The 18,747-nt window shown below is 49.3% G+C and overlaps 1 protein-coding gene and 1 pseudogene across 2 annotated transcripts in view; both read left to right on the forward strand.

Annotated features, from left to right (window-relative positions):
* ADA2 (adenosine deaminase 2) overlaps nucleotides 1-9,385 on the forward strand; it is a 33,715-nt gene extending 24,330 nt beyond the window's left edge. The window contains exons 8-10 of one of the 2 annotated variants that reach the window (XM_055315342.1): nucleotides 1,737-1,894; nucleotides 2,674-2,876; nucleotides 3,116-4,580. In XM_055315342.1, coding sequence (XP_055171317.1) covers nucleotides 1,737-1,894; nucleotides 2,674-2,876; nucleotides 3,116-3,215 — 461 coding nt within the window. In that variant the 3' untranslated portion in view covers nucleotides 3,216-4,580. Of the gene's footprint in view, nucleotides 1-1,736; nucleotides 1,895-2,673; nucleotides 2,877-3,115; nucleotides 4,581-9,329 lie in introns of those variants that run through there. The other variant, XM_055315343.1, reaches the window with a different exon arrangement.
* Nucleotides 9,386-9,515: 130 nt separating this feature from the next.
* LOC129503362 (nucleoside diphosphate kinase A-like) lies at nucleotides 9,516-10,016 on the forward strand (annotated as a pseudogene).
* The last annotated feature ends 8,731 nt before the right edge of the window (nucleotides 10,017-18,747 follow it).

Genomic DNA, 18,747 nt, shown 5'->3' on the forward strand with positions numbered 1-18,747 from the left:
AGCAGGGATGGGAGGCAGAGGGAGAGGGAGCTCAGCTTCCGCTGAGCAGTAAGTTCAACATGGGACTTCATCCCAGGACTCTGAGATCATAACCTGAGCTGAAGGCAGACACTTAACCAACTATGCCCTAAAGTCATTTATTTTACTTAGTAAGTGACCTCTGCTGTTTTCAGCAAATCCAGGGTTTCACCTTACTTGATTGTCATATAGTCAAATTACATTCAGGCATAACTATTCCAGTGAAGCAAAAGATAAGATATTTCCCCCAGGACATCTCCTTTTATCAGAGAGGAAGCCCAAGAGCTCTCCACCAATAACCTTCCAGGCCAGCATTAAGACTATCCTAAAAGAAAAAAAAAAAAAAAAAAAAAAAAAGACTATCCTAGCTGCAAGGGAAGCTGGGAGAGTCAAGACCTGTTATTTTCATGCTCCAAAGCAAGTCCTGCCTACAAGGGAGATACAGTGGGATGGCTGATGAACTAGGTAGCCAACAGTATCTGCCACCTCTTTGTGCTGGTCACTGATCTTGCAATTGATACTGTTGAAAATATAAGTTGAGGGGCAGCCCCAGTGGCGCAGCGGTTTACACGTTGAGCGCCGCCTGAGGCCGGGGGCCTCATCCTGGAGACCCGGGATCGAGTCCCACATTGGGCTCCCTGCATGGAGCCTGCTTCTCCCTCTGCCTGTGTCTCTGCCTCTCTCTCCTTTCTCTCTCCTCTCTCTCTCTGTCTCTCATGAATAAATAAATAAAATGTTAAAAAAAAAAAGAAAATATAAGTTGAGTAAGTATACATAAGTACTAATATTGACAGTTTGTAACATACTGTTGTAAAGATAAACAAAATTCCCAGAAAATAGCTCTGGAAACAAAAAATGGAAAGACTATAGACTGTGGAGTCATATAGACCGAGATTTGTTTGTTTGTTTGTTTGTTTTTGAAGATTTTATTTATTTATTCATGATATATATAGAGAGAGGCAGAGAAACAGGCAGAGAGAGAAGCAGGCTCCATGCCGAGAGCCCGATGCGGGACTCGATCTGGGGCCTCCAGGATCGCGCCCCAGCCCAAACGCATGCGCTAAACCACTGAACCACCCAGGGATCCCCTAGACCAAGATTAGAAACCCAGTTCTACTACTTAACCAAATATGCTCCTTCAGTTTATAAAGTCTGTATAAGTTTCACCTTCCTCATGTGTTATATACATACATAAAGGCTTGTCATAGGGATCCCTGGGTGGCGCAGCGGTTTGGCGCCTGCCTTTGGCCCAGGGCTCTATCCTGGAAACCCGGGATCGAATCCCACATCAGGCTCCCGGTGCATGGAGCCTGCTTCTCCCTCTGCCTATGTCTCTGCCTCTCTCTCTGTGACTATTATAAATAAATAAAAATTTAAAAAAAGGCTTGTCATACCTCTCATTAGCATTGTTATAAGGAAAGTGTGTGTGTGTGTGTGAATGTTCTTTTTATTTTTCTTTTTTTTAAGATTTTATTTATTCATGAGCGACACAGAGAGAGTGAGAGGCAGAGGCACAGGCAGAGGGAGAAGCAGGCTCCATGCAGGGAACCTGATGTGGGACTTGATAATCATGCCCTGAGCCAAAGGCAGGTGCTAAACCACTGAGCCACCCAGGGATCCCCTAATGTTCTTTTTCTTGCTTGGGAGTCTGGAGCCTTTATCTGAGGATGGTCTACAGTTCAGATCCATCTGATTGAAGACTATCTCTTTTTCCCCAGATTGGCTGGGTACTTCCATAGATAGAAACCTTCTGGATGCTCTAATACTGAACTCTACCAGGATTGGCCATGGATTTGCTTTGACCAAACACCCAGCAGTCTGGGCTGACTCCCGGAAGAAGAACATTCCCATAGAAGTCTGTCCCATCTCCAATCAGGTAAGCGTGATCCATGTGACCAACCCAGTACAATCTTTCCCTCCAGGGGATCCCTGGGAGGCTCAGCGGTTGAGCATCTGCCTTCAACCCAGGGCGTCACCCTGGAGTCCTGGGATCAAGTCCCACATCGGGCTTCCTGCATGGAGCCTGCTTCTCCCTCTGCCTGAGTCTCTGCCTCTCTCTGTGTGTCTCTCATGAATAAATAAGATCTTAAAAAAAGAGAGAGAGAACAATCTTTCCCTCCAGTCTCAATCTCTGTTCTGTTTCCCATACTTTTTCCTGTATAATTTCTTGCTCCTTAACTCACTTGTTTTCTATATTCTTCCACTGTCTCACTCTTGTTAGTAAGTTATTTAAGAATGGCCCTTTGCCTAACCCATTCATGACATTGAGGCAGGAATGAGGGTCCCAATGGGGTGGAATTTTGGGCAAAGCCATAGACAAAGCTAAAGGAACAGTGAGAAGGCCAGTGAAGTGGGAGGGGCCATAGGATACCGCTCCTTCCACAGTTGCTTGGGGTTCTTTGTGCACCAGCCTCTCTTGTTGTGTTTAGGAGAGCTTCTCTGAGCCAGACCAAGAAGAGACCAAATGTTTGTGGTGGTGAAGAAACTTGGAAGAGCATGAGGACTGGCTCTATTCTTTGTGTTGTACCCAGAAGTTATTCCAATGTTCAGTGGTGATAAGGATAAGGAGCTGGTTATGCTACATGGTCTTACCTCACATGACAACTCTTTTTATTGGTCAAAGTTTGTCTTCCTCATTTGCCTATTATTGGGCAGGTTCTGAAACTGGTGTCTGACTTGCGAAATCACCCTGCTGCTGTCCTGATGGCCACTGGGTATCCCATGGTGATCAGCTCTGATGACCCAGCTATTTTTGGTGCCAAAGGCTTATCCTATGATTTCTATGAGGCCTTCATGGGCATTGGGGGAATGGAGGCTGATCTGAGGACACTCAAACAGCTGGCCATGAACTCCATCAAGTGAGTATCCTGTGTACTTCCCAGATCTCCACTCCCTTTTCCACTCTACAATTTGCATTTATCTCTCTTAGAGTTTTAGGGTAGAAGCCTGGAAGATTTCTGTGGGTTTTCTTTACATCCTCTCTCTTTCATTATTGTTCTTGGGCTGAGGAAAAATATGCTCTGCAAGCATCTGAGATCCCCTCACTGTTCCCTAACCCTTTCTCCTGGGGCTGACCTAGGTGCCTTTTCTCCTACAGGTTCAGCACCTTGTTGGATATTGATAAAAAGGCTGCCATGAAAACCTGGGAGGAGAGATGGGATAAGTTTGTAGCCGACCTGGCCAGGTGGCCAAAGTGAGAAGATAGCCATTTATTACCGTATTCCTCTGCTTCCCTCTGCAAGCTGTTTTCACCTTCGGTCAGTCAGTCTTGAACCCACTCCAGTATGGTTTCTATCTCCATTTCTTTATCAAAACTGCCTCATGAAGGTCATGGCCTCCACATTGCTTGACTCTCAGAAACACAAACAGTCTACCAAACTCCTCTTTTTGAAATATTATTTTCTCTCAACCTCAGGCCATCAATTTTCTTGGTTTCCTCCTTTCTCTCTGGCCATTCCTTCCAGGGTCCCTTTTCCAGAGGGTCTTCTCTATCAGATCTCTGTGTTGGAATTCTTCAGGGCTCAGTTTTGCTGCTTTTTGCTTTTCTGTTCACATCTCTGCTTCTCTCCTCTACTTTTCTCTCTATTCAATAGTCTTTTTCTAGGTAGTCTCATCCATTCCTTTGCTTTTAAATATCATTTATTTGCTGATGATCCCCAGTTTATTCACTTGGATGGTTCACAGGAATCTCAGAAACCTATGTGCAATTCTGAACTTTCAATCTCTTTCCTTTCAATCTTTTCCTGGTCTTTCTCATCTTGGTAAATGGCACTTCCATCCCATCCCACCGAGTAGAATTTCTCAGCAAAATTCTTGATACTGCTTTCTTCCCTGTTCCCTACATCAAAATGTACCTTGAATTCTGCACACCTCTCTATCTGTATTGCTGTTGGCTGAGTTCAAGCCGCTATCACTTCTTTGTCTAAGTTATAATAGCCTCTTAGTTGATCTCTCCTTTCTTCTCTTTGCCTACTTCATTACATTTTTCACAGAGCAATGACTTTTTAAAAATTAATTCATTTTACTCCATTGTTTACTACTCAATGCACTTAGAAAAGCTCAAATGTTTCAACAGGGCATATAGCATCCTCTGTAACCTGGATTCCTTCCAGCAGCATCCCACCCTAGGCTCCCCTAGAGCACCAGATTCTGGCCACATTGGTCCTTTGTCCCTCAAATATCTCAAACTCTATGCTGCATCAGAGTCTTTTCTCATTCTCATTGCCTGGGAGCGTCTGTCTTTCCACTTTTGTCTAACTGACTCCTGTTCACCCTTCAGGCTTCACTTTTAATGTCCCTGTGTCAGAAAAGTTTCCTAGACCCCTAACCTGTTAATATCTCTCATGGCACCTTGCTTTTTTTCTTCAAGGAAGGAAATACCATAATAATATGGTATTATATTACCATAATTTGTAATTACGTATTTATTTCTGTGTTTATAGTCTTCACTTCCACCAGACTGTAAGCTCCCTGTGGGCAAGTACTGATGATTGTGAACCCAGAGCCTTGCTCCATGCCCCAAACCTAGTCAGTACTCAATAAAGGATATGTTGAACGAATGGCTATAACCTGTATGTTTTGAGCTGGTTGCTGATGCAGGAGAGAACAGAGCAGAGTCTCCCCCAAAGAAAAGACCTCCCGTGATCAAATTCTGGCTCCTGACCTGGTTTTCAGGAGAAGTAAGGCAAGAAGCCAGCCCTGTCTTCACTTGACTAAAGGAAGTGTAGGAGGATCAAAGAATTCGTTAGAACTCCTCTGAGGATTCAAGTGTCTGCTCATTCATCACCCATCACCTGCACCTGAGCTCAAAGGCCATAGCCAACCCTCTCTCCATTAGTAGTTTATCACTATTTGGTTCATGACACTGGAAAAACTCTTGGTGATTAGAGGTCCTCAACCACAGGCTGGTACCCAGATGGAACAAGATGACCTTTCAGCTCCTGTCCAATTCTGACAGTCTTTGATTTATTGCCTCAACCAACCCCAGTAGATAGTATATAGGTCCCAACTCTGCCAACTTATGTTTAATAAATGGTGAAAATGGAACTGAGCAGAATGGACTTCTGTAGCAAGTTGTCATGATTATAGGCATCTTCCAGGAGTGTAAGGGCTCTGGCCTGGACTTTGTGTGATCTCTGATTTGGCAAATTAAACCAGCTGCTAGTCTTGTCTGCATGCCTTGTTCATAGGCTGAGTCCTAGCAGAGAACTAGAAACATCAACAGAATCAGATGCTAAGATATGACTATCTGGGAAACAGGCTGTAGCCATCTTGGAACTAAGTAATATTTCTGCCAGGAGTGGAGTCGTTAAAACTGATTTCACTTATTTCTCCTGTAGGACTTCCCGAAGGTACCCTGACATATGTTTTTTTGGAAAAACTTATGTGTTAATTGAATTTTTATAAATGAAATCATGCTGCACCTGGGGGCTTGCTATTTATTTCAAGGAAATCTGAAGCAAAGCCTTCTGTAAAACATTTTTGTAATTCGAATTGTGTAGTCTATATTTATTTCTTGGAGTAAGATTAAATGCTTTTTCCCTCTTTGTCAGGTAAATTGTCTGATCTGGAAAAACCTAATAGCCTGAGACACCAAGAGTCCTTGACTTGCCAGTCTTATTTTACAAGTCCCCATTATTTGGCCCATGATGAATTCCCTGGTCCAGCCCCCTCCTTCTGGATCCTGGAGCTTTTTTTTTTTTTTTTTTTTTTGGATCCTGGAGCTTTTTGTCAGCTGGCACAGCTCCCAGGGAAGGGCAGGGAGACTTCTCAAAATTCAAACCAACGGAATGTTGTTGGAGATGCAAATCATCCTGTTTCTCAGCAGGTGAGAATTTGGGATCCAGCCTTAGGAAAAACCATGGAACATTTTTCTTATGATCTGAAATAATGTGAAACCTTCAGAAAAGTTGCAAGACTAGTACAAAGTACTCTAATGTTAGACTCTTTGTCTAGGTTCTCCAATTATTGACATTTTATGACTTGCAGTATCATCCTTTGTATATGTATCTGCATCTTTCTTTTTTTTAAGATTTTATTTATTTATTCATAGAGACAGAGAGAGAGAGAGGCAGAGACACAGGCAGAGGGAGAAGCAGGCTCCATGCAGGGAGCCTGATGTGGGACTCGATCCGAGTCTCCAGGATCACGCTGCAGGTGGTGCTAAACCCGGGCTGCCCTCTGTATCTCTTTCAATGTCTGCATGATAGATCCTATTTTTTTTTTTAACCATTCAAGACTTAAGATGCAGCCATTATGCCCCATTACTCCTAAATGCTCTAGTATACATTTACTAAAGACAGTGCTATTCTTCTGTGTAACCATCCAAATCAGGAAATTAACATTGATAAAACATCTGGCCCTGGCCCTTCCAGGCATATTTCTTTTCTGGCCCCAGAACCTAACCCAGATCACATGTTATATTTAGTTACACTCTCTGTTGCTTCTTTTACTCCGGAACAGTTCCCAGGCTTTCCTTGTCTTTTGTGACCCTGACATTTTTGAAGAGTCCAGACCAGTTATTTGGAAGAATATCCCTCATTTCAGGTCCATGTACTGTTGCCTTGTGAAGAGATTCCAGGTTATACATTTTCAGGGGAATGCCTCAGGAGTGATGCTTTGTCCTTCCCAGTGCCTCACATCAGGAGCCACATGGCTCAGGGCCTGGTGAAGGCAGCCTGCACCAGCAAACAACAAACAATTGTAAAAATTTCAGCCTGCTGTTAAACCAATGGTGGTTTGAAACTGGTCTTTGTGGGAACTTTTTTCTAAATTTTTTTTTTTAGGGACGCCTGGGTGGCTCAGCGCTTGGGCGTCTGCCTTTGGCCCGGGGCTTGATCCTGGAGACCCAGGATCAAGTCCCGCATCGGGCTCTCTGCATGGAGCCTGCTTCTCCCTCTGCCTGTGTCTCTGCCTGCCTCTCTCTGTGTCTCTCATAAATAAAATCTTAAAAAAAAAATTTTTTTTTTTAGTGTAAGCTCTCGGTTCCAAGTGGCACTCAAACTCACAACCCTGAGATCAAGAATTGCATGCTCTACCAACTGCACTAGCTAGGCAGCTGAGACATCATGGGAGTTTTTACACTACAGAAATCAGCAAATATCACAAATTTGTAGCACCCCCCCCACCTGCACTGTTCCAGCCAGTTTTTTTTTTTTAAGATTTTATTTATTTATTCATGAGACACAGAGAGAGGAGAGAGAGAGAGAGAGAGGCAGAGACACAGGCAGAGGGAGAAAGAGGCTCCATGCTGGGAGCCTGATGTGGGACTCCATCCTGAAACTCCAGGATCACGCCCTGGGCCGGAGGCAGGCACCAAACCGCTGAGTCACTAGGGCTGCCCCCAGCCAGTTGTTAAACATTTATCAGCATACCAATGTATCTGCAATGTCAATCTGACCCATTATGATGATGTTCACGTTAATGACTTTGTCGAGGAAATGTCTGCCAGGATTTGGAACTGTAAAATTTTCCACTTTGTGACTATAAATAAATATTTAATGAGGAAACACTTTATGTAAAAATCTTATTCCTCATCAAATCTTTAACCCATTAGTTTTTGTAGCCACTGAAGATTATTGCTTGAATCTACTATTATTATAATCATTATTGTTCTATTTATTTACTTGAGAGAGAGAAGGAAGCAAGGGAGAGCAAGAGCCAGGGAGAGGGAGAAGCAAGCTCCCTGCTCACTGAACAGGGAGCCCATGGAGGGCTCGATCTTAGGACCCTGGATCATGACCCCTGCTGAGGGCAGATGCTTGACCAACTGAGCCACCTAGGTACCATCAATCATTACTATTCTAGTTACTTATTGATGTGTAACAAATTATCCTGAAACTTAATGGTTTAAGAAATAACATAATTTTATTGTGTCCCATAGGTTTTGTAGGCCAGGGATTTGGGAAGGGATCAGGTAGGCAATTCTAGTTTGGTCTCTCTCTTGAGGTTACGGTTAAAATGGTGGTGGAGCTGGAGCAGTCAGGAGCTGGCCAGGTATCTCCTTGTCTCTATACAATCTCAGGGCTCAGCGTAGGTCCTCACAATGGCCAGTGTGAACTTCCTTGCAATATGGTGGCCAAAGTAAGTGTTCAGGTAATAAAGCAGAAATGCTGTTGTCTTTTCTAATTTGATCTTGGAAGTCACATGGTATCACTTCTGCCAACCTCAGTTGGTCATCTCTCTGTTCTAAGCCCTCCCACTTTCAAGAGAAGGGGAGAGAGACCCCACTTTTCAATGGAAAACTCAAAGTCACATGTAAGAAGAACATGTAGGATTAGAGATCCTGGTAAAAAATATTTTAGGGGGGTGCCTCGGTGGCTCAGCCGCTTAAGCATCAGCCTTTGGCTCAGGTCATGATCTCAGGGTCCTGGGATCAAGTACTGTGTGGAGCTCCCTTCTCAGTGGGAAGCCTGCTTCTTCCTCTCCATCAGACTGCTGCTCCCCCTGCTTGTGCTCACTCTCTCTGTCAAATAAATAGAATCTTAAGGGAAAAAAAAGAAACAAAAAAGAAAACAAAAACATCTAAAAAAAACATTTTAGAAGATAAAATCACCGGGACGCCTGGGTGGCTCAACAGTTAAGCACCTGCCTTTGGCTCAAGGGGTGATCCTGGAGACCCGGGATCGAGTCCCACATCAGATTCCCTGCATGGAGCCTGCTTCTCCCTCTGCCTTGTGTCTCTGTCTCTCTCTCTCTCTCTCTCTGGGTCTCTATGAATAAATAAATAAATAAAATATTAAAAAAAAAAGATAGGATGCTGCCTGATTCTGTGAATCACTGAATAAAGCCAATTAGATATTTTCATAGCCACTCAACTGAATTTTTGTTTGTTACTGGCATATAATAAGACACACAAAAAAATATTTATACATATACATGTGTATTTATTTCCAAATTTATCTGTGGGTATTACTCTTTTTTTTTTAAAAAAAAGATTTATTTATTTATTTATTCAGAGAGAGCAAGAGAGAGGTAGAGACACAGGCAGAGGGTGAAGCAGGCTCCACGCAGGAAGCCCGACGTGGGACTCAATCCCGGATCTCCAGGATCACACCCCAGGCTGCAGGCGGCGCTAAACTGCTGCGCCACCAGGGCTGCCCTATGGGTATTACTCTTAATTGCAGGGTCGGGAATTCAAGCCCCATGTTGGGCCTAGAGTTTACTTCAAAAAAGCAAGCAAACAAACATGAGTTTGCACTCATATCTCCAATTCTGTTCAATACCATGGATTTATTCCAGCCTCAGGCCTTGTCATGTCTAACCCTGTTATTATTCATGAAGTGAGAAACCTGGCCCCCACCATTCTCCAGGTATCTCCATAGTTACTGATTCCCTGTGTGTGTAGTCCATCTTCACCCCCACCCCCACCTCAGCTGGTCCTGCAGGTCCCTCTGGTCCCAGAGGCCTCAAGGGAAGGAAGGGGAACCAACAAACAAGAGGGAAGGAAAGAACAGAAAAAGATTTGGGGGCGGCGCCAGAAGGAGTTGTGGCGGTAGCAGCTGGAAAGGACCATGGCCAACAGTGAACAGCTTCATTGCCATCAAGCCTGATGGAGTCTAGCACAACTTCGTGGGAGAGATTATAAGCGTTTCAAGCAAAAGGGATTCTGCTTCATTGCTATGAAATTAATCCAGGCTTCTGAAGACCTTCTCAAGGAGCACTATATTGACTTGAAGGACCGTCCATTCTTTGCCGGCCTGGTGAAGTACATGCAATCAGGGCCTGTGGTTGCCATGGTGTGGGAGGGCCTGAATGTGGTAAAGACAGGCCGAGTGATGCTTGGGGAGACCAACCCTGTGGACTCCAAACCTGGGACCATCCGTGGGGATTTCTGCATCCAAGTTGACAGGAACATTATCCATGGCAGTAATTTTGTGGAGAGTGCGGAGAAGGAGATTGGCTTGTGGATCCAGCCTGAAGAGCTGGTGGATTACAAGAGCTGTGCTAAGAACTGGATTTATGGAAAAAAAAAAAAAAAAAAAGAACTGGATTTATGAATGACAAGTGATGAGGGAGCAGACCTCAGTGTTTTGTCCATTCCATTCCCTCTCCCTCCCATGAGCAAGGGGCCAGGCTCTTGCAAATCCAGTTATTTTTGAGAACTTCCTTATAACCTGGAGGGGACCTCTTGGAGCTGGGAGTGCTCCCTGTACAGTGGGCCACCATCAGATTAAAATGTTTCATCAAAAAAAAAAAAAGATTTGGAAGGAGAAAAACTCATGGACTCTTCAGAGTTTGAAAAACTCATAGACTATTCAGAGTTTGAAGAGATCTCTAAATAGAAAGTGATTGGGCAGCCCCGGTGGCCCAGCAGTTTAGCTCCTGCCTTCAGCCCAGGACATGATCCTGAGGCCCCAGGATTGAGTCCCACATCGGACTCCCTGCATGGAGCCTGCTTCTCCCCCTGCCTGTGTCTCTGCCTCTTTCTCTCTCTTTCTCTCTGTGTCTCTCATGAATAAATAAATAAAATCTTTTAAATAAATAAATAAATAAGACGGGATTCCCTGTGGTGTCACTGAAGCCCCTTCCAAGTACCTGCAGGTACCTCTTCTTTTTTTTTTTTTTTTTTTTTAAGACCAATTGTACTCGTGATTTAAAATTCTTTTCTCTTGGGCAGCCCGGATGGCTCAGCAGTTTAGTGCTGTCTTCCGCCCAGGATGTAATCCTGGAGACCCGGGGTCAAGTCCCACATCAAGCTCCCTGCATGGAGCCTGCTTCTCCCTCTGCCTGTGTCTCTGCCTCTCTCTCTCTCTCTCTCTCTCTCTGTGTGTGTGTCTCTTATGAATGAATAAAATAAAATCTTTAAAAAAAAGACTTAAAAATTATTTTTCTCTAAGAAGGTCTTTCAAATATGTATAAGCCTCAGAGTCCCACAGAATCTGGATCTGGATCTTGCTCTGGGTCAGCTCCTCATTTGGAATGAGGAAAACAAGGAGAAGATATATCGGGTTGAGAAGACTAGCAAAACTGAGATAAACGTTATAGGGTCTCAGCATGGAAGGGATCCTGAAAGCTATCTAAACCATCACCACTTCTGGAACAGCTGCCCAAATAATCATTAAGAGCTACCTGCTTACTTTTTAAAGCTCATCAGAATAGGATTCTGTAATCTGCCTCAGCCACCCTGTCCAGAATCCCAGAACATCCCTCTTCCCAAGACCAGGATATTGAGTGACTGATTGGATTCCTTGCTTCTCACAAGAACTATCACTGGAGGATTGGATGTATATATATAACTGTATCTATAGGCCAACATTAAGTTATAGTGCTAGATTATTTTTTTAAGATTTTTATTTATTCACAAGAGACACGGGGGGGGGGGTGCAGAGACACAGGCAGAGGGAGAAGCAGGCTTCATGCAGGGAGCCTGATGTGGGACTTGATCCCAGGTCTCCAGGATCACGCCCTGGGCTGCCCAGAGTGCTAGATTATATATATTATTTTCACATGCATACTATGTTCTTTATATAGCAGTTACCCTGTAAGTAACTTTCTTGGTCCTTTCTTTGTCCAGGAAGGGTGTAAATAAAGGTATGGGGGCTGGCAGGGCTGTTGGGGTCTGGGAGTGTGGTGGGTCCAGGGAGCGCTTTTCGACTGACTTTGCCAGAGAAACATCCATATAGCAGTCTGCCTACATGTCATGGTGCCGCCAGGGCAGAATCGCCAAGTTTCATTTTGTCCCAGCCTTTAGCAAAAGCTTCCTCCTTCAGGGTGGCCTGGGTCTAGTCTTCCAAAAGGACTTTGCCTGGGGACTGGCCAGAGACCAAATGTGAGGGGGGTGAGGTCTGTCCTGGGCCGGCCGGACCTTCCTGGGGCTAAGCCCCTTGCGAGCCGGGAGGGTGGAAGCCTGGTGTTTGGATTCCTAGAATATTGGAGCTGGGAGAGGCCAGAAGATGATCTTATCTAACTGAGGACCCAGCTAAGGCCCAGAGCGGGCAAACAACCCCGTCCAGGTCACGCAGTGGGTAACTAGGTTTCCAGGCTCCTGCTGCAACTCTTGTGTGAAGCAAGTGTCAGGGGCAGGTCTCCTTGGGCTGCGGTGAGCCTGGAGCAGAGGGTGGAGCTGGGGCAGCCGCAGCCCCTAAGGAGCCCCTCACGCCCTCGGCCTGGGGACAGACCCGCCCGCCCTCCTGGGAGCCGCGACCCCCGCCCCCGGGACAAGCCGACCCTGCCGCGACCCGGGCCCTGCTCCCCAAGCCCGGAACCCGCTGGGCTTCTGTCCCCTCGAGGGGCTCAGGGCCTTCCGTTTGTCCGGGTCGCCGGGCAGGGCGCGGGCCCGCAAGCCCGCCCGCCTCCCCGCCGTCCCCGGCCTGCACACAGCTGTGGCCGCCCAGGCCCCACGGCTGCCATTTAGGGGGAGACGGCCCCAGACCCGAGCGCGTGGGCCGCAAATGGCGACCGCAGCGGCGCGAGCCGGCGGGAAGGAGCGCCCCGCGGGCGCCCGGCCTCCACCTGCGGCGGGCGGCGGACTGCGGGCGGACTGCGGGCGGGCGGGCGGGCGGCGGACTGCGGGGGGGCGGACTGCGGACGGGCGGGCGGGCGGCGGACTGCGGGGGGGCGGACTGCGGGCGGGCGGGCGGCGGACTGCGGGCGGACTGCGGGCGGGCGGGCGGCGGACTGCGGGGGGGCGGACTGCGGGCGGGCGGGCGGGCGGCGGACTGCGGGCGGACTGCGGGCGGGCGGGCGGCGGACTGCGGGGGGGCGGACTGCGGGGGGGCGGCGGGCGGCGGACTGCGGGGGGGCGGACTGCGGGGGGGCGGACTGCGGGGGGGCGGCGGGCGGCGGACTGCGGGGGGGCGGACTGCGGGCGGGCGGCGGACTGTGGGGCGGCGGACTGTGGGGGGGCGGACTGCGGGCGGCGGACTGCGGGCGGGCGGGCGGGCGGCGGACTGCGGGCGGACTGCGGGCGGGCGGGCGGCGGACTGCGGGGGGGCGGACTGCGGGGGGGCGGCGGGCGGCGGACTGCGGGGGGGCGGACTGCGGGCGGGCGGGCGGGCGGGCGGCGGACTGCGGGGGGGCGGACTGCGGGGGGGCGGCGGGCGGCGGACTGCGGGGGGGCGGACTGCGGGCGGGCGGGCGGCGGACTGCGGGGGGGCGGACTGCGGGGGGGCGGCGGGCGGCGGACTGCGGGGGGGGCGGACTGCGGGCGGGCGGGCGGCGGACTGCGGGGGGGCGGCCTGCGGGCGGGCGGTGGGCGGCGGACTGCGGGGGGGGCGGACTGCGGGGGGGCGGCGGGCGGCGGACTGCGGGGGGGCGGACTGCGGGCGGGCGGGCGGCGGACTGCGGGGGGGCGGACTGCGGGGGGGCGGACTGCGGGCGGGCGGCGGGCGGCGGACTGCGGGGGGGCGGACTGCGGGGGGGCGGCGGGCGGCGGACTGCGGGGGGGCGGACTGCGGGCGGGCGGACTGCGGGCGGGCAGCGGGCGGGCGGGCGGCGGGCGGGCGGCGGGCGGACTGCGGGCGGGCGGACTGCGCGGGGGCGGGCGGCGGGCGGACTGCGCGGGGGCGGGCGGACTGCGCGGGGGCGGGCGGACTGCGGGCGGGCGGCGGACTGCGGCGCGCTGCTGACCCCTGGCGGCCGGCCGCGGGCCTCGCGCTGCGGGTCGCGGGGCTCCGGTGCCTCCGAGCGGCCGGCGGAGGGACGGGTGCTCGGCAGCAGCACTGCGAGGCGGGGAAGGTGCGGGCGCGAGCAAACCCGTACACTTCGGCCAGGACAGACGAAGCAAGAGCCACCCGCGCCGCCACCCCGACCGGGCGCCTGGCTGGAGGCAGGGGAGTCCGGAACCCGTGACGGGGGCTCTGAGTTTGGCCCCATGTCGGGGGTAGAGAGGCCCTGAATCAAACCTGACAAAATCCGCCCTCGGCCTTCTGACCCCAGAGTAACTCCCGGCAGGCGGAGAGCAGAGCGCTGGCCCAGGCCGTCGGCCCGAGCCCTGGGTCGCCGCTCTTCCCCTCTCGAGGGACTCTGCGGACCCACGGGGAGCCTGCTCCCGGCCTCGGAACTCTAAGGCCTCATTTCTTATCCTCGAGGCGCTGGGCTGTGGGTGTGCTCGGCGACCCTTGTAGCACCCTGTCCTCCCCTGCTCTCCAGCTTAGCACCGCGGGCAGAAACCAAGGCCTATAGGAAGGCCGTAGAGCGGCAGCCCCGGTGGCGCAGCGGCTGGGCGACGCCTGCAGCCCGGGGTGTGATCCTGGGGCCCGGGGTCGAGTCCCGCGTCGGGCTCCCTGCGTGGAGCCTGCTTCTGCCTGTGTCTCTGCCTCTCTCTCTCTCTCTCTCTCTCTCTCTGTCTATGAATAAATAAATAAAAATCTTAAAAAAAAAAAAAGGAAGGCAGTAGAAACAGTGGATAAAGGGGAAAGATGTATCATTTTTCGGAAAATCAGACCCTGAGTTAATGCTGGACGGAAGCCCGTGGTGAGGGCGAGCTGGGAGATGGGACCGCGCGGTGTCTTCTCTTCCGCTCTATTTCAGGAGTGATCGGCAGGCTCATGTTATCCCATGGCTATGCTACCCTGTCATCCTTTGGGGCTGGATCCTGAAATCATGACCCCGGCCGATCATGAATAAATAATATTCATTACCATTTATCTCATGAATAAATAAACAAAATCTTTAAAAAAAAAAAGTATAACTAGGCAAGAACTTTGCCATAGTATTACTCTCAGTGGAATGGACTGGATGCTAACTAAATTTTTGGTTTGTTTTTTGTTTTTTTTTTCTTTGTAAAGATTTTATTTATTTATTCATGAAAGACAGAGACAGAGAGAGAGAGAGAGAGAGGCAGAGACACAGGCAGAGGGAGAAGCAGGCTCCATGTAGGAAGCCCAATGTGGGACTCCATCCTGGGTCTCCAGGATCACGCCCGGGGCCAAAGGCAGGTGCTAAACCGCTGAGCCACCCAGGGATCCCTTACTAACTTTTTGAATTAATTATATTTCCAGAAAACCCATAAGCCATATATATTTGGAATTAAAAATAAGGTGCAGGCGGTTGAGCAACTCTTGGATTCAGGTAGGAGGGTGTGATCTCAGGGTCATGGGATCAGGCCCTGCATTAGGCTCTGTGCTCAGCTTGGAGTCGGCTTACCCTCTGTCCCTCCCCACCACATTCGTATGTGTGCCCACATGCTCTTTTTCTTTCTCAAATAAATAAACCTAAAAAACAGAAATACAATGAATTTCTGTATGTTGATTTTGTATTCTGTGACTTACAGAATTAATTTATCAGTTCTAGTAATTCTTTGGTGGAGTTTTTAGTGTTTTCTATATATAGTATCATATCATCTGTATATAGTGAAAGTTTTACTTTTTCCTTACCAGTTTGGATGCCTTTTATTTCTTTTTGTTGTCTGATTGCTGTGGCTAGGACTTCCAGTACTATGTTGAATGAAAGTGGTGAGGGATATCCTTGTATTGCTCCTGATCTTAGGGGAAAAACTCAGTTTTTCACCACTGAGAACGATGTTCACTGTGGGTTTTTCACATGTGGCCTTTATGTAGTATGTTGAGGTATGGTCCCTCTAAACCTACTTTGTTGAGGGTTTTTTTTTTTTTAATCAGCAGAAAGTTTTTATTTTTTTTTATTTTTTTAAATATTTTATTTTATTATTCATGAGAGAGAGAGAGAGAGAGAGAGAGAGAGAGAGAGGCAGAGACACAGGCAGAGGGAGAAGCAGGCTCCATGCAGGGAGCCTGACATGGGACTCGATCCCAGGACACCAGGATCATGCCCTGGGCTGAAGGCAGACGCTTAAACCACTGAGCCACCCAGGCTGCCCCTGTTGAGAGTTTTTATCATGAATGGATGTTGTACTTTGTCAAATGCTTTTTCTGCATCTCTTGAAATGATCATGGTTTTTAGCCATTCTCTTATTGATGTGATGTATCACATTGATGGATTTGTGAACATTGAACCATCCTTGCATCAAAGGATAAATTCCACTCAGTTGTGGTGATCTTTTTAATTTATTATTGGATTCAATTTGCTAGTATTTTGTTGAGGAGTTTTGCATCTATATTCATCAGGGATATTCATCAGATCTATATTCATCTGTCCTTCCTTCCTTCCTTCCTTCCTTCCTTCCTTCCTTCCTTCCTTCCTTCCTTATAGTGTCTTTATCTGATTTTGGTATCAGGATAATTAATGCTGCTCATAGAATGAATTTGGAAGCTATCTTCCGCTTCTATTTTCTAGAATAATTTGAGAAGTCTAGCAAATACCTTTATAACCATTACTTTAAATTCTATATCAGCCATATTACTTATACGTTTCATTTAGCTTTCTTGCCATGATTTTGTCTTGTCCTTTCCTTTGGGACATAGTCCTGTGTTTCCTCATTTTATCTAACTCTCTGTGTCTGTTTGTATGTGTTAGGAAAGTCAGCTACATCTTCCGCTCTTGGAAGTAGTGGCCATGTGGAGAAGAGGTCTTGTAGTGCCCTGTGGTGCAGTGTCCCCTGTTCACTAGAGCCCAGTGCTTCAGGGGTGTCTGCTGTGTGCGTTATGTGCACCTCGAGCAGTGGCTGGTTTGTCACATCCACAATGGTTCTCTTTGCCTGTTGTGAACAGGTGTTGTTAGTTAGTGGGTCAGTCTGGGGCCACCAGGGGCTTGAGTTGCATCAGACCAGGCACTTGTCAGAGCTGCAGGTGCTCTCCGTGTCTTGTCCTCTGAGAAGCTTGCCTTGTGGGCATGGCCTGCCGTCAGACCAGATGTTTGCCCCTAGCCCACTGCCGGGCTGCGGTCAAACGTGTGTGTGGTTTTCTTCTCCTCTGCTGTGGGTAGTGGTCATTTTGGAGTGGGGCTGGCCTTTCAGGGCTGCTTGCATGCTGCCATACTTGTGGTGCAGCTTTGGATGGACTCCTGCCAAGTATGTGTTGGAGGGGACAGTTTTGTAGGACAATGTGGGAACAGGGCATGCTGCCAGCCAGGTCCTAGCCAGTCAGCTGCTGGAGGGGACCTACAGCTGCTAAGGAAAGCTCCTGCCTCAGCTAGGTTGGAGGGGGTGAGTCTGCAGAAGGGCATGGGGGTGGGGCACACAGTGCTTGCTAGGTTAGAGAATGTTGTTGGCATTGTGCTGGTTCCCACAGGTGTCCATGTGTCTAGGCAGAGGCTGGGGAAGGAAATGGTGCCTGTCCACTCTTTGTTCTTGGAGAGATCTCCCAAGGATCCCTGCCCCTCCAGCACACACTCTGAGGTTAGTAAATATATTTTTCCATAAACTCCAGGCATTTTTCAAACTGCTGCTTCTGTGCTGCATCTCAGTGGGGCTGTTTGTTGTGCTGTATCTTAATGGCAAGGATTCTACCCTCCTGGCTCTCCCAGAGCCAACCCCACTGATTATGACAGTTCAGATGTTAAACCCCCCTAACTGTTGGGACCCTCTGGTTTTCAAAGCCAAATGTTATGGAGATTCACCTTCCTCATGCAGGTCTCCTGTGCCTGGGATGCTTGGCCTGGGGACTGCTTCTCTCCCTTCTGTGCCTGCAGATGGTCCCCGGGTCCGCTTAGCTGACCATGTCTCTACCCTCCTTACCTTCTTTGATGTGGCTTCTTCTCTGCATTTAGCTGTGAGGAGTATATGCTGCCAGGCTTTGGGTTGTTTTCTGGGTTATTTATGCTGATATGGATGCTATCTAGTTCTGTCCATGGAAGAAAGTGAGCCCAGGGATATTCTTTAACATGTTTCTCTGGCCTGCATATTACCTGTAAATTGATCATTGGAATTAGAGTCTTTTTTTTTTTTAAGTAATCTCTACACCCAAGGTGGGGACCCGAGATCGAGAGTCACATGTGCTACTGACGGAGCCAGCCAGGGACCCCAGAATTAGAATCTTGATAAGATTTACGTGTGATTCTTCCCATGGGACTGTTTCATTCCTACCTCCTACCAATGAGGAGCAACCAGTCTGGACAGTCCATGACCTGTGCAGGGCTGGAGATGCAGTGGCAGTAACCAGATGGAGATCATACTGAGTCAGGGCTTGGGGAGGGGCAGCTCCTGCATTGGGTAAACTTACTCAAGAGTCTGGGCTCTTTGAGGGCAGTTGGACTCCTCCCCACCACATCCGCCCTGAGTCCCCTCCACTCCTTGTGAGGGCTTGGGGCTTGCCCAGTAGAGGCCTGCACCTGTGTGCTAGTCAGCCAGGAGAGAGCTTGCAGGCTGGGCCCCCCTGGATCCCCTCAGAGGCTCCCTGGGGGGTCGGTAGCAGGAGAGTGTGAGGGCTGGGCAGCAAGTGGTAAATGCTCCCCTTAGGGCTCTGTAAGAGAAGGAATGGACAAGGAGCCTTATTTGGAGAATCCTGGCACGGCCCTGACACAGAAGTACAGTGCAGCTTGGGGACCCAGATCTGAGGAGCTGAAAGGCCTAAGAGGGGCTGGTGTGAGTGCAGTGGTTTCACAATTAATTGATCACAGCCAGTTACAGATTTCTTTGTTCCTTCTTCACTCCCACTGCTTCACTTGAATTGGCCAAAGTGGCGGGGAGGGGCAGGGCAAGCCCAGGAAGGGCAGGTAGCAGGGAGTCAGGGGAAGGGCCACAGTCTTTGAGCAGGGAGGTAGATCCCTGGGGCTGCTAGGAACTCAGCCCAGGGACTCATTTGGACATCACATGCTTCCAAGATGTTTGGACTCTCTCTTCTCTTGTTTTCTTCCTTTTTCTTCACTCCTCTCTGTTTGGTTTTCAGCATTTCCTTACCAGTCTTCTCTTCTTTTTCTCTTCTCTTCCTCTCC

Source organism: Nyctereutes procyonoides, unplaced genomic scaffold, assembly GCF_905146905.1.
Source record: "Nyctereutes procyonoides isolate TBG_1078 unplaced genomic scaffold, NYPRO_anot_genome, whole genome shotgun sequence".
NCBI lineage: Eukaryota > Metazoa > Chordata > Mammalia > Carnivora > Canidae > Nyctereutes > Nyctereutes procyonoides.